The sequence below is a fragment of the Perna viridis genome, chromosome 6, assembly GCF_037379345.1.
Source record: "Perna viridis isolate PV_CMFRI_1.1 ecotype Kerala chromosome 6, ASM3737934v1, whole genome shotgun sequence".
Lineage (NCBI taxonomy): Eukaryota > Metazoa > Mollusca > Bivalvia > Mytilida > Mytilidae > Perna > Perna viridis.
The window spans coordinates 13,676,998-13,689,586 of NC_142450.1; the positions used below are offsets into that span (position 1 = coordinate 13,676,998).

The 12,589-nt window shown below is 33.8% G+C and overlaps 1 protein-coding gene across 3 annotated transcripts in view; it reads left to right on the forward strand.

Annotated features, from left to right (window-relative positions):
* Positions 1–12,589, forward strand: part of LOC148613731 (glutamate receptor ionotropic, kainate 2-like) — a 76,338-nt gene that overhangs the window by 39,760 nt on the left and 23,989 nt on the right. For 2 of the 3 annotated variants that reach the window (XM_088587302.1, XM_088587304.1), the window contains one exon: positions 2,387–2,750. In XM_088587302.1, coding sequence (XP_088443428.1) covers positions 2,657–2,750 — 94 coding nt within the window. In that variant the 5' untranslated portion in view covers positions 2,387–2,656. Of the gene's footprint in view, positions 1–1,978; positions 2,129–2,386; positions 2,751–12,589 lie in introns of those variants that run through there. The other variant, XM_088587303.1, reaches the window with a different exon arrangement.

Here is a 12,589-nt window from a genome sequence, read left to right on the forward strand (position 1 = left end):
GGAAAGAAGAAAACCAGATGAAGACTTTAAGTTTAAAACACACAAAAAAAAAAATGAAGGATTGAAAAACATCCATGAATTAACCTTCAAATTTGAAGTATATCGCCAACTTGCAAAAAAAAAATGGTTTCAATGTACGACTTTCTCATGAAACATTTGGAAAAAAATCCGTAACTCTTTTAAGTATAATATTTAAATACACAATGTATACATACGCAGAGAAAGTTTAAAGCTTGGTAGAGATTGTTTATTTTCAATGGATTTATTTGAATTTTAAATTTCTTAATTGAAGCGTTTAAATAAAAATGCTCATTTATCGAGTTTTACGGATGTTTGCGAAGTATACCTTTATACGAAAGTGTATGACATAGGTAAGTACTGTCGACTCTTCTTGAATGGAGGTGCTAAAACATGCCATGGGGCGAAAATAAAAGGTTTCGAATTAATTGAGTAATGAAAATGTTTTGTCAGGGTTTTCTCTCACTTTGAGTAGTCTAGTAGTTTTTGATGCTTATGAAAACAACGTTATTATTAATATGGGTGGGATATAAATCAGACTATATCATTATACTTACTTATTAATTAGACAGAGTTAACATTTTGATAAACAAGGTAAGATCATTTTGATATCAACTAAAGTTAAAATAATATTGTTACTTTTTACCAAGTAAATAAATGCACATTTGCTGTACTTTCCATTTTTTTAGCCGAAAAATGTGTATGATGTTACGTAATTGAAAGATTAATTTTTTGGGTTACGTACATGTAGTAGATAAATGACGGATGAGCTGCACTTCACATTGGATTCGCGGCGACAGTGTAATACGTACTACACGTACTAGTTGGAAACTATTGAACTACATGTACATTGTATCTTAGTCCAACAGTATTTCCGAAAAAAAAATCTTAGAAACGTCTATTTAAAAATTAAATTGTATGTTTGAAGTCTAAATAATGCAGCAGGTTTCAAAATCTGCACATAGACATACATTTTTACAAACATTTGCGTTTCCAATCTATAAAAGGGAGCAATAAATTAATAACATCGAAATTTTCCAACAAAAAAGGAGGAGTTCAGTTGCACAGACATCCCTCCCTCCTGAATCCGTCACTGCGTCTAATATACGTAAAATGAACCTAAACGTTTCGTAATTACATAACATAATTTACATGTCAATGATTTTCCTACATGTACAACCCGGCTGCCATAATTCACGCTTCAGTCCCCATATCTGTTGTTGCACTTCGGCTGCAGCACTACTTGTAAATGTAGCTACATTTGTACCATTTGATAAAATATATATTAACATCATATCTATGGGTCATACATCTATGAATACAGTAAGAACTGGTCCGTTCATATTATTTATACAAATAGCAGTAAACGACTAGAAATTCTCGAAGCACATCAATTTGCAATAATCTTATAAAACATAACTGATTAAAATTAGTTATGAGGGCGAATTCAAGACGAGTGAATTATATTTCTGCATCTGTTGGCACGGAATGCCGCAATGCAATTTAAACATGCATGCACATGGATTATTTAATACGGCATGATAATTAATATGCTCCATATATTATCATTTCCTGACTGAATTCAATTTTATTTCTGGTGTATGGTTTCAATTTGTCTTCACATAATATACACAAAGCAATTATTTTAACACTAAAAAGGCCACATGGAATAAATTAACTATAATCGTACAAATGCACAATTTTTAAAACGTGTTAAATTTGTGCATTAAAGTCCATCATATAATTCGGCATAATATTTCATTCTCAATTTATTTTACACAATACTGGGGGTTAAAATCAGATTAAAAACCATTTCAAAGGAGTCGAATTCATACACTGTGTAGGTGCAATATACCTATATGTGAAAATCACAATTAAAGTCTATTCAACGTGTATAAACATCTATAAATTATTCCCCGTTTCGTTTTATTATTTGTAATCGTTTACTTAAGTAAATCGCTTCATATTTGTTCGCCTTTTCTACACGGGTTAATTGTGGGATATACAAACGGTTAGTGAGTAAGGAGACGATTGTAGGGGGAGGCGTACACATTTTGCTATCAGGACGTTCAGTATCTCGCTAGTGTGCCATGTGAGACCACGGATTTTGGTAAGGTGTTTCATTTATAGGAGGGGGCGCATTCATTTTGTTGTCAGTCTCTTGCCACCGTGCCATGTGAAACCACGAGTATTGGTAGGGAGGGGATTGTGATCTCAATCTACTAGTTGATTTTTTTTATTGTAGGGGGAGGCGCACTCATTTTGTTATCAGCACGTTGCAGTATCTCGCTAGTGTGCCATGTGTCTGGTGTTTAGTCATTTTGATTAGTAACACACATTAACTCGCTTTCATTATAATCTATTTCAGATATTGCCAAAGGATTTTTATAACACGCTGAGAGGTGGAAAAAGTTCTTACGCGAAAAGATTTTATTTGGAGTGAACGTTTCTTAGCCAAAAGTCAGGATTTAATTTAATTCCGGAAATACATTGCGACGGATAGACGTCTCGTAAATATATTCTTTTAAAGAAGATGTGGTAAACTCACAATGGATTAGTGGTACTTGTGAATTAAGTTGAGAATGAGATAAGTATGACATTTTCCGTGTAGTGATTTTATTTTCGATTTTCATTAGAAATGGAGACGATGAATGTATTTTTGTTTTTATTATGGATTTACCACCATGTAAGCCTCGTATTATCTTCAGCACTTCCAGACACTATTATAATCGGTAAGTAAATTTAATTTTTATCGCATAAAACTTCATTTTCTGTCAGGTTTATCTTTTCTTTGTTTCAATGTATATCAAATTACACAGGAGTAATGGGTGTGTTTGTTAACACATTTTAAATTATAATTTTATTTCAAAAATGTACATGTTCCAGCTTGTTGCTTTTTATTGTTTCTAATTTTCCATTTCTGCTTAGCATTAACGAATTCTTATTTAATTTAACATGAATGTGGTTTATTGCTGTTGTTTTGTTTAGCCCGTTGACCTGCCAGTCCCGTTTGACTACGTTAAGTTTCAGATTGCTTTGATCTAAGTTAGCGGTCCATATAGAAGTAGTCTTCATGAAAATATTCCTGTACCTTGTACTTAAAAGCAGAATGAGTAAATTGAATAAAACTATGATTACTTACCGATTATTATCAAATACTTGTGTTAGTAAGTTTATTCGTATATTATCTTTTTTTTTTTTTAGATGGATCAATTTTCGTTTTCAAATTTTCTTTCGTTTTGGGATTTAACTTTATTGAAAACTATTGGACTGTATGAAGTATCACATACACATGTATTTATTCCGTACTAATTGATGATACAAGTAATAAGAGACGCACTTAAACTGATGAAAAAATGTCAACATTTGTAAATGTTCATATATTTCGCTTTAACCTTTAACAAAATAACATTTCACTTGAGTCGTCTATGGTTGACATTTATACATTGTAGTTGGGCAACATTGTTCTAATATAACACCCCCTCCCCCCACAGAAAAGAAAAATGTACTCATGGAACAGAGTTTAAATCTTTACTGGTTCGATTACCCGTCCCTTGAAAAACAACTAACAAATAATAAAAAAAAATAGCAAGAGAAATTGAGATTTAGAAGAAAAGAATTGCATGATCATGCATGATAAATGAAAAAAAAATATATGAATTATATTATCAAATGTCTTGCAATCGAACTACATGAAATTTTAAGAAAGTGAGTTTTCCAAAAATACTTCATCATTTCGATTGAATCGGGAGGAAGCATTATGCAATTTTTCGTTTTTGCCGCTAAATCTACAATGCTTGCGTAACAGTAAAATGCTCCCGTGGCTCCGCAGATGTTTAGAATCAACTGCCTCGCCACCACGCTGCGATGACCCTACGATAAGGGCTGTAAATATTATGTAGATACTCAAATGTTTGAAATAATTAGTTTATTATCATCTAAGGATGACAGGCCGATGAAAGATTTGCACGGTGGGAGGGAGAGCAGTAATCTGAATCTCGATAATTAATTATATAAAACATATATCGCTGTCAACGATAAATTATAATTACGTTTATCGTGACTATGTCTTTTTTTATCAAATTTTAGTAGAAGTTGCTGTCTTGAATTCCTCTGTACCATTTAAAATATCTATTATATTTGACTTCTTCTGTCAATGCACGAATGATAACCATATTGTAGTAGGAAATCCTCTTCGCTCATTGTGTATACAGATCGTCTCAGTGTCCCGTTTTCATGTTTAGATCATGTATTTAGATTTCGTCTTTCTATTTTTAACACTTCGGTTTTTTTTGCCGATATGCTGAACAAAATGAGCTTACGCGAAGAATATATAAAAGTAAGCATACACGAATGTATCAAAATGCTAAAACACCTTCAGAAAATGTACATGATACAGAAATATGCAAACATGGGATTAGCTTTATACGTTTTGTACATGTAGGTATTGGGAGTCGTTTTTTCTTTTCTTTTTTTTTTTGTTGATGAAAAACGGGGATTTCGCTGTTATGTTTCAACGTTAATTGATTTCAAAACACGAACTTAAATTACTTAACTTATTGAGTAACAATACATAAAGTGACGAACTTTTAGACATGAAATATTACCAGGAGCAATTCCGTCACATTACGATCCAAGCATTCCTATAACATATTTTAGATTTCCCTTTAGAATGTAAAATGCTATTAATTCCTCTGTATAATCCAGTTTGATAGGGTTTCAAATTCTTAAATATTATGATAAGCTATGTTTATTGAATGGACATAATTATACCTCAGTTCAATATCATTTTAAACTTTAATCCAAAGCATATAATAGCATGGTCTTTTAAACTATCAACGCCAAATATCAGTTACTGGGCTTCTTTGTTGTTTACGGCTTTGTCCACTGAATACCAATTTTGACGATATAGCATGATGTAAAATATTTATCTAATTAAGGCCTTTTGACAAAGACGTCGGCACCACCGCTCATTAAGGAAAGCCAACATAAATCATATGGTATTTACCGTAGTCCTTTAGGCCATTCTGTTGGCACCAGACTAATCAGAGGAAGCCAAAATACCAAGTACATATATGATACAGAAATATATGTGTATATACCCCAAAAAAGAGTAAATACTATGAAAGCTGCACGTAGTCTCTGCACATTGACACTTCGTATTCTTGTTTTTGCTTCAAGTATCAACTCCTTTTGATGAGATATTGAGTGATGCAAACTATACATTCACAGTTTCATAATTCAAAAACGATAATCTTTAAGAACATGACTGTATTAGTCATGTTAGTATATACCTAAAAGCCTACTTTGTAATTTGTTATAATAAGCTTGTTTCTAGTTGTAATTTGCACTTTCTGACACCGGTACTTCAAAGTTGTTATTGGAGGTATCGCGATATAATATGAATTAGTATACATGTAATTGACTGTCAGGCTTTATATCATTACATGTACAGTACTACATGTATTACATATACATGTACACCTACTAATCCATCTGCACAACATTCTTTCGCAGTAATTGAGAATAAAGAGACCTTAGTAAGTCTACTATGTTAATAAATGTTAACATGATCCCATAAAATAAATAACATCCAAATGTACATTTACATATACAAGAGGATAATTTCAATGATTTTGTGCAAAATACAGGTACATGTTCATGCTCCAAGGTTGATAAGTTTTTATAACAATATAATGTCTTGTTTTGATTATTGCCAACAATTTGCTTAATTTCCATTGTTTTGGAGAACAGAATAGCAACGTATACTGTGACTTGGCAGTTACCTCAAGGTTAAAATCACAAATACCCTTCAAATAGTATCATAATTACGCCCGTTTCTCCAAACTATGGTAGTGGAATAACAGAACACAGCTCGATTATTCTTTTAATTCCGTTGCGAACCAATTATTATCATTAGCCTAAGGGTAGTTTGAGGGGCCCCTAGCATTATATTTCAGTTATGACGTAAATCTGGTATAAAATTTTAAATTATGGCGGGAAAATGATTTCTCTAGATCTTTCATAGGCTTTGTCTTAGCAGTTTTTATGACGAAATTACAAAGATTTCATAAAAAGTTCCGAAATAACATTTTAAGGTGTATGTTTTATGAAATTTGGGGTCACTTGGCAAAAAAAGACGATGTGTGAAATGGATAAAACTTGAGGAATCCGAAAGTGTGACAGAAATGGCTGTACATGACCAGACAACATCCTTAGACTTATACATATAGACCGATGATGAGCAGTGTACGTGTACTTAAACTAACAGTTTAATACAACATTACCATGTACTTTTACTATCAGGGGCGTAGCTAGGCCTGTTTTATTTGTACGCAAAATTACGCCGAGGGGTCTGGGGGTCGCTCAAGGCCCCCAGTGAGTCACTGCATAAATCCTTTATTTCAACATTAAAATGTGTGTTTTTATTTTTGTTCCTTTTTCCGAAAGTACGCAACTGCGTATTTGCGTATTGGCAGCTACGCCCCTGACTATTTTACTGTTTTCACATTTTGTTACAGTATACACGTACATGCAGAATATGGATTTAATCCACAAAAAAGTACATGTACAACCGTAATCATTATACTAATCTATTAAAATGATACAGTATGTCAAATTCAACATGTAATACTACCTGTATATAAATTTACCTAAACGAAATCGCTTCTACCCCTCCGCGTTAGTTTTAAATATGTTTTTTTTATAAATTCGAATTGAAGTCATTTGAAAATATGTATTCATGAATCAGCATTATAAAAGGATTCGTTAAAATCATGTTTTAAATTATGATATGAATACCACAGCAGTATGAAACAATCAATAAAAAAAATCAACAATTTTGCGGGTCAGTACAAAGTAACACGAGGAGTGCATACGCGATTGTTTCCATTAACAAAACATACCAAGGTTCATATGAATAAGTAGCCAAACTTCTGTAAATTACTAGTAAACATCAGAATCTGACAGAAGTCATTAGCAATACAAACAGAATACGCTGGCGTTCTCTGCCATCAGATGATTATTAATGTCAAAACTGTGTGTGAATTCATTGTACTTTTGTCGTTTTTGCATGATTCCATGTGGTGGAATTCGCTAAAAACTAAACCAAAATGTCCCTGCACATTTTTCTTCGACTTTTAACATATGCAAGGATATTCTTTATCCCTTTGAATGATCATGGCGATACGTCATATCTTACTCTGCTTTAAAAAAAAAGTACACGCGCGGAGAAAGTCGTACTCCATATTTTCCTCCTTTTTATAGCATTTCGATTTGCAAATGTCCATACTGTAATCTTTGTCACGTTTGTCAAATTCGCTATTGTACGTATTTTTTTTCTTGAAAACCGAAAACTGCACATGTACATGTACTTCCTCTTTCTACAGTCACGTCATTAGCATATTGGTACAGAGAATGAACGCCAACCTTGAATGGCTTAAGATTCCCCAGTTTAAAAAATCGGAGAGGAATGTTCAAGAATATACCTCGTGTATAAATTTGGAGTGATCATATTCTGGTCCATTTATTTGAAGAAGTATAAGTACGTTCGAACCTATCCTGATCATTTTCTAAACAGGCTCAGTCGGTACATGTGCTTCCGTGAGGTAATTTTTACACTTTCTAACAATTTAAAACCTTTAACAGATTTCAACAAAATAATTACGGGAAAGTGTTGCAACTTCCTCGCGGAAGTACCGACTGAGTCTGCCCAGAAATCAGCACGAAATGGTCTATTATTGTACCCTATTGTAGCTGACTAAATTTTATTTACATGTACTTAGTAGACCTTTTGCACGTTGGCAAGTTTAATTGAATAAATACACGTATTCACTATGTTCACAAACATCTTTATTCAGGGACAGACCGTGAGGGGCCGATATTCAAAATCGATCATCAAATGGGGATAGACTAGACTTGCTTTATTAGTCCCCCTTTATTATATATATACACTATGACGCAGAAAATCTTTGTAATTTACCTCTCTGATAACGCCACTACTAATTTCTCCTGTAACAATTTAACAGATTTGCTATCAGAGGGATACATGCAATTAATAAACTTTTAAATATATTCTTTAATATAAAGAGAGGGACTTGTAGCAAGTCTAGGGGAAGACAGGCACTTAATGGTTAAAACTTGTAGCAATTCAATTAACTCCTACCCGAGTCTGGTTCATGGTACATAATGCATGTGCAGATCTGTACATGAAGTTTGATCTGTACATCAGAGCTGTACTATTTATACAAGTTTATTAATTGTAATTATTTATTTGTACATGTATGTTGAACCCATCAGACGTCCTTGGCTTATAACAAATTATTATTTTTGGCCCTATCTAGACAAAAAGTTATAACCTATCTATATATTTTCTTAACTTTAATCATCTCTTTTATAATAAGGACACAATAAACTGCCAAGTCAAAATCGAGAATAATGGAATTACAAATAAATAATTCAAATAAACAAATTCTTGAGGTCCTTACTAGTTTAATGGTGTGTATGTATTTTACGCTTTTAAGTGTACGGGTACAAACTGTCTGATGTTTGTAGAATCTAGCATTCTTGTTTCCCATTGCTGACGATTTGTTAATGAAATGCGTGCGTGAATATTTTACGTTGCACTTTCTTGCGTAAGGCGATTTAGAATTTAATATATATTTTTCAATTGTATGATATGTCCCTCTATTTTGCGGACAAGTTATGTAAAATCGACAAAAAATCGACGTCAAGCCAAAATCAAGACCAGGCTAAGTTAGACATTGTTAATGAGACAACAACAACTCTAACCAATATGATTTTTCATCATGAAAGTTATACCCTCGCTTCTTTAGTAAATTATGACATTTTGTTGAATAAAATGATATCGCCAAATTGTAAATTGTTTTTGATTAGGTTCTATTGTGGCTCGGGTCGTAAAGCTGCATAATTTTCGCTAGACTATTAGCAGATTATACTCCCTTGCAATATCACACTCTACACGTTGACGAACAGAGTGGGGAAACGCTCTCGGACCCACGTGGGGTCTAGGAGCAGGCCATAGCGTCAACAGAGAAGCCCATCCCCTAGTAGGACATTCTCTAACTGAGTTCTTCGGTCGGGTATCCCGAAGACTGGGCTCCGCTACCTCCAACTACTAACAGACATTTACTGACAGAATCCCCCTAAGGGCTGGTTGTGCGTGATCCGTAAGGATAGTCAAGACCGTAAAAAAAACCCAATCATCATTTTGCAATATGACGGGTGACAGAGGCGGAGCAGGACATGCTTACCATGTCAAAGCACGTGGTGTCACTGTTGTTTTGTAAGAGTTCATATTACTGGTGATTTAGTATTTGTTTCTTTATTTTCAGTTTTTATATGTTATTTAGTTTATTCGGTTCGCCATATAGTTTATGTGCATGTAGATCATAATAATTTCCTGTTTTCACGTTCAGACCATTTACTTGGATTTTACGTAACTGAATTGCCCTATTGTTGACGTTTCGGTATTATTTTTTTTGCCGATATAAAATAGGGCTAACCCTTAGACCGAAAAGACGTGGCACGTTTCAACTTGGTTAATGAAAAAAAACTCGTTTGATCACCTAAAGTACATGCAATATCGTCGAAAACAATGTACAAATTTGTAGGTTCAAGAAAAACAGTTAAACAATAAAAATAAACCTTTTCCTTAATGGCAATACATTATACGATTTATGACATTCGTGTCCTAGGATGAATCGTTTATACTTGACATAGGGAAAAAACTAACAAATCAAATATCAATTTAACAAAATTAATGAAAGCAATCATAAAGACGCAATAACAATATTGCCTTCGCTGTAAAAATATTGCCGAATTAATATAAAATTCTATTCCATTTCTGAACGTTACTGGTCACTGCGACTTCCCGCTTCAAAAAACGTTCGTTATTCTCTATTGGGGTTAACGACCAATTTATTGTTATATTTTCCCATTATGGGTCGTTGTAGGAAGAAAATTAGAAAACGCACCGTACTAATTTGACATTAGAGAATTGTTTTATTAGCAGTTGTGTCTGTGGTTACCGATTTAAGATTGTTTAAGCAATATTTATAGTTCATGTTTGATAACATTTTTTATCTGTTCATGGCCTCTTTTCGGGGACATCGATATGACGATCTATATAATGGTTAATTGTATGTCGTTTCAATCTGATTTGTTTTCGATTCAATTTTGTTTGATAAAATGTTATTTTTTTCTTCGTCTATTTTGCAATTGGACATAAATTAACGAACTGTTAAATATAAATACAATGCACATGTGTGCATTTGTACACTATCAAAATGGTGAAGCTGACTATTATACATGTACATATCTACATCGGAACGAGTATAACGGTTCAGTGGTCGTCTTTAACCGTTGACCCCCTGACATTTGTTGAGGAACAAATAACTTAATTTATATAAACACACCCAGGACCTTTAGATGAAGTCGTGTAAAACGTACATGCTCTTGCGAGTTGACAACGTACATGGTATCAGAAATAGTAAAGAAATATTCGTCCTCAAAATCACGCACATGTACATACGTTAAGTCCGTTGGGACCGGATGTTTACATTGTAGTTGGTTGCTCATACGGAGTCCACCCACTATGATCTCCTAGAAAAAGAAGTGGTGCTACAGATGTAGCTACTGTATATTGCATGAATAGTACGAAGTCGAGATTCATCACCTAGTGGAAGAAGTCCTATCGCTGAATATGTAGCAAATGGACTCTACATGGCGGGTCTTTTCCTCTGTTCGTCAATATTTTTCTTATTTTGTCTTGTCGAAAAGGTACGCTGAATATGTGTGCCATATCAAAATTAATTCAATAATCTTAAAAACAAGGTATACCCTTGTATGGCATGCTTACCCTTCCGAAACACCCGATACCACTCGATCCCGTTTTTTTCGTTGAACTAAGTTCATATTGCCAGTTTTTTTTTAGTTTTTGTGTGATGTCTGGTTTGCCTTGTATTTTATTTTGTTGGCTGCATTGTGCATGAAGCTCGTCTTTGTTTCCTGTTTACACGTTAAGGCCATGTACTTGTATGTCGATGTATTTGAATTATCATATTCTTGCCTACCTTACACCCACCCTACAACACTACAGTGCCGTGTAAAACTTAGTTCACAAGTACTACCATTCTACAATTCTCTCTAGTTTTATACAACTGCTGGTGGAATCGATCTCCAGATGTGAAATATCGTTCTTCAATGATAGATAATGCCAGTGGATAAACGAAATGGCAGGTGTATAAAGAAGAGCTTACAAGTTCCGTTTTACATTAATCTTCCATCATACAACTTGATAAATTAGAGGTTTAACATACGCACGTATTCATAGAACCAGATGTTGAATTGCCATATCGTGCATGAGCACGTATATCTGACCTTTGAGGGCTAATTAAAAACACACATCGTTTGTCATAAATTTATATTCTACCTGGCATGTCGGGACAGAAATGCACATGGTGTTTTAGATTTATGACTGCTTTGGAATGTGCAGATATTTTCTTTGTTCAGTTTTCTTTGAAAATGAAGTGAAATGCCATGGCTGCCCCTAAGATCTGGATTGATGAATGGCGTATCCTGCAGCCAAGTCTGAAATCTGGAATTGATCTTCGTTTGCATTGTGTATGTTTTTCCTATTGTTATCGAACAAGGCTATCTGAGATTAATTTTAAAACTTTGAGAGACATTTGCAATGAATTTTATATATTTTATGACGCACGGGGTAATCTGAAATGTCTTAAGTAGTTAAAATTAATTTCTGGTCTCTACATCTATTACGAATGAGGTTTAACTTAAAACTGTTGCTGGAACAGCTCCAGAAACTGATTTTTAAAAAGGGGGTCCAATCCAGTCATTTCTGAAAGGGAGTTTCGGGGGTGGGGGAGTGGAGGGCAGATCCAGTCATTTCCGAATTCGAGTTTCAGGCCGTCATTTGCTGTATACCTTTGCCAAAATATTACACACAATAACTAAGTAATAACAACAGAACCGAACTGATGAATTATAAATAAAATCGAAAAGGGGGTCCGATCCGTATGATCTTCCCTTGGATCGGCGACTGTATACATTTTGTATAAAATCATGCAATTTATCATGACTTAACATACAGGAATTTATCAACAACTGTAATAATTTAGCCAAACCTTTGTAAAATTGAGTATCTTGGACGTTAAATGTACATGTACATGTATATTGATCTGATAATCTGTATACATTTACACTTTATCCGTACCTTTAAAAGGTTATTAAAAGATTAATACAGGATTAACCCGCTTTTAATCATTCAAAGGACAAATTTGGTTTTAGGGTGATATAAACGTAAATCGTAACCCTTGCCAAGGGTGAAGCTCTAATTCTTGACAATAGCTTTACAGATTTTAGCTTGAAGGACATAAAATTAATGTTATTATGTCTACCAATAATCCAGCGAATTATTTCAATGCATTCATCTGGAATGTTCGAACTTTTGACTAGTCATTTGGCCCTTCAAGTATCGGTAGAGACATTTGTAGGACAAAACAAAAATACGAAGGCTTGATTCCGGTATGAT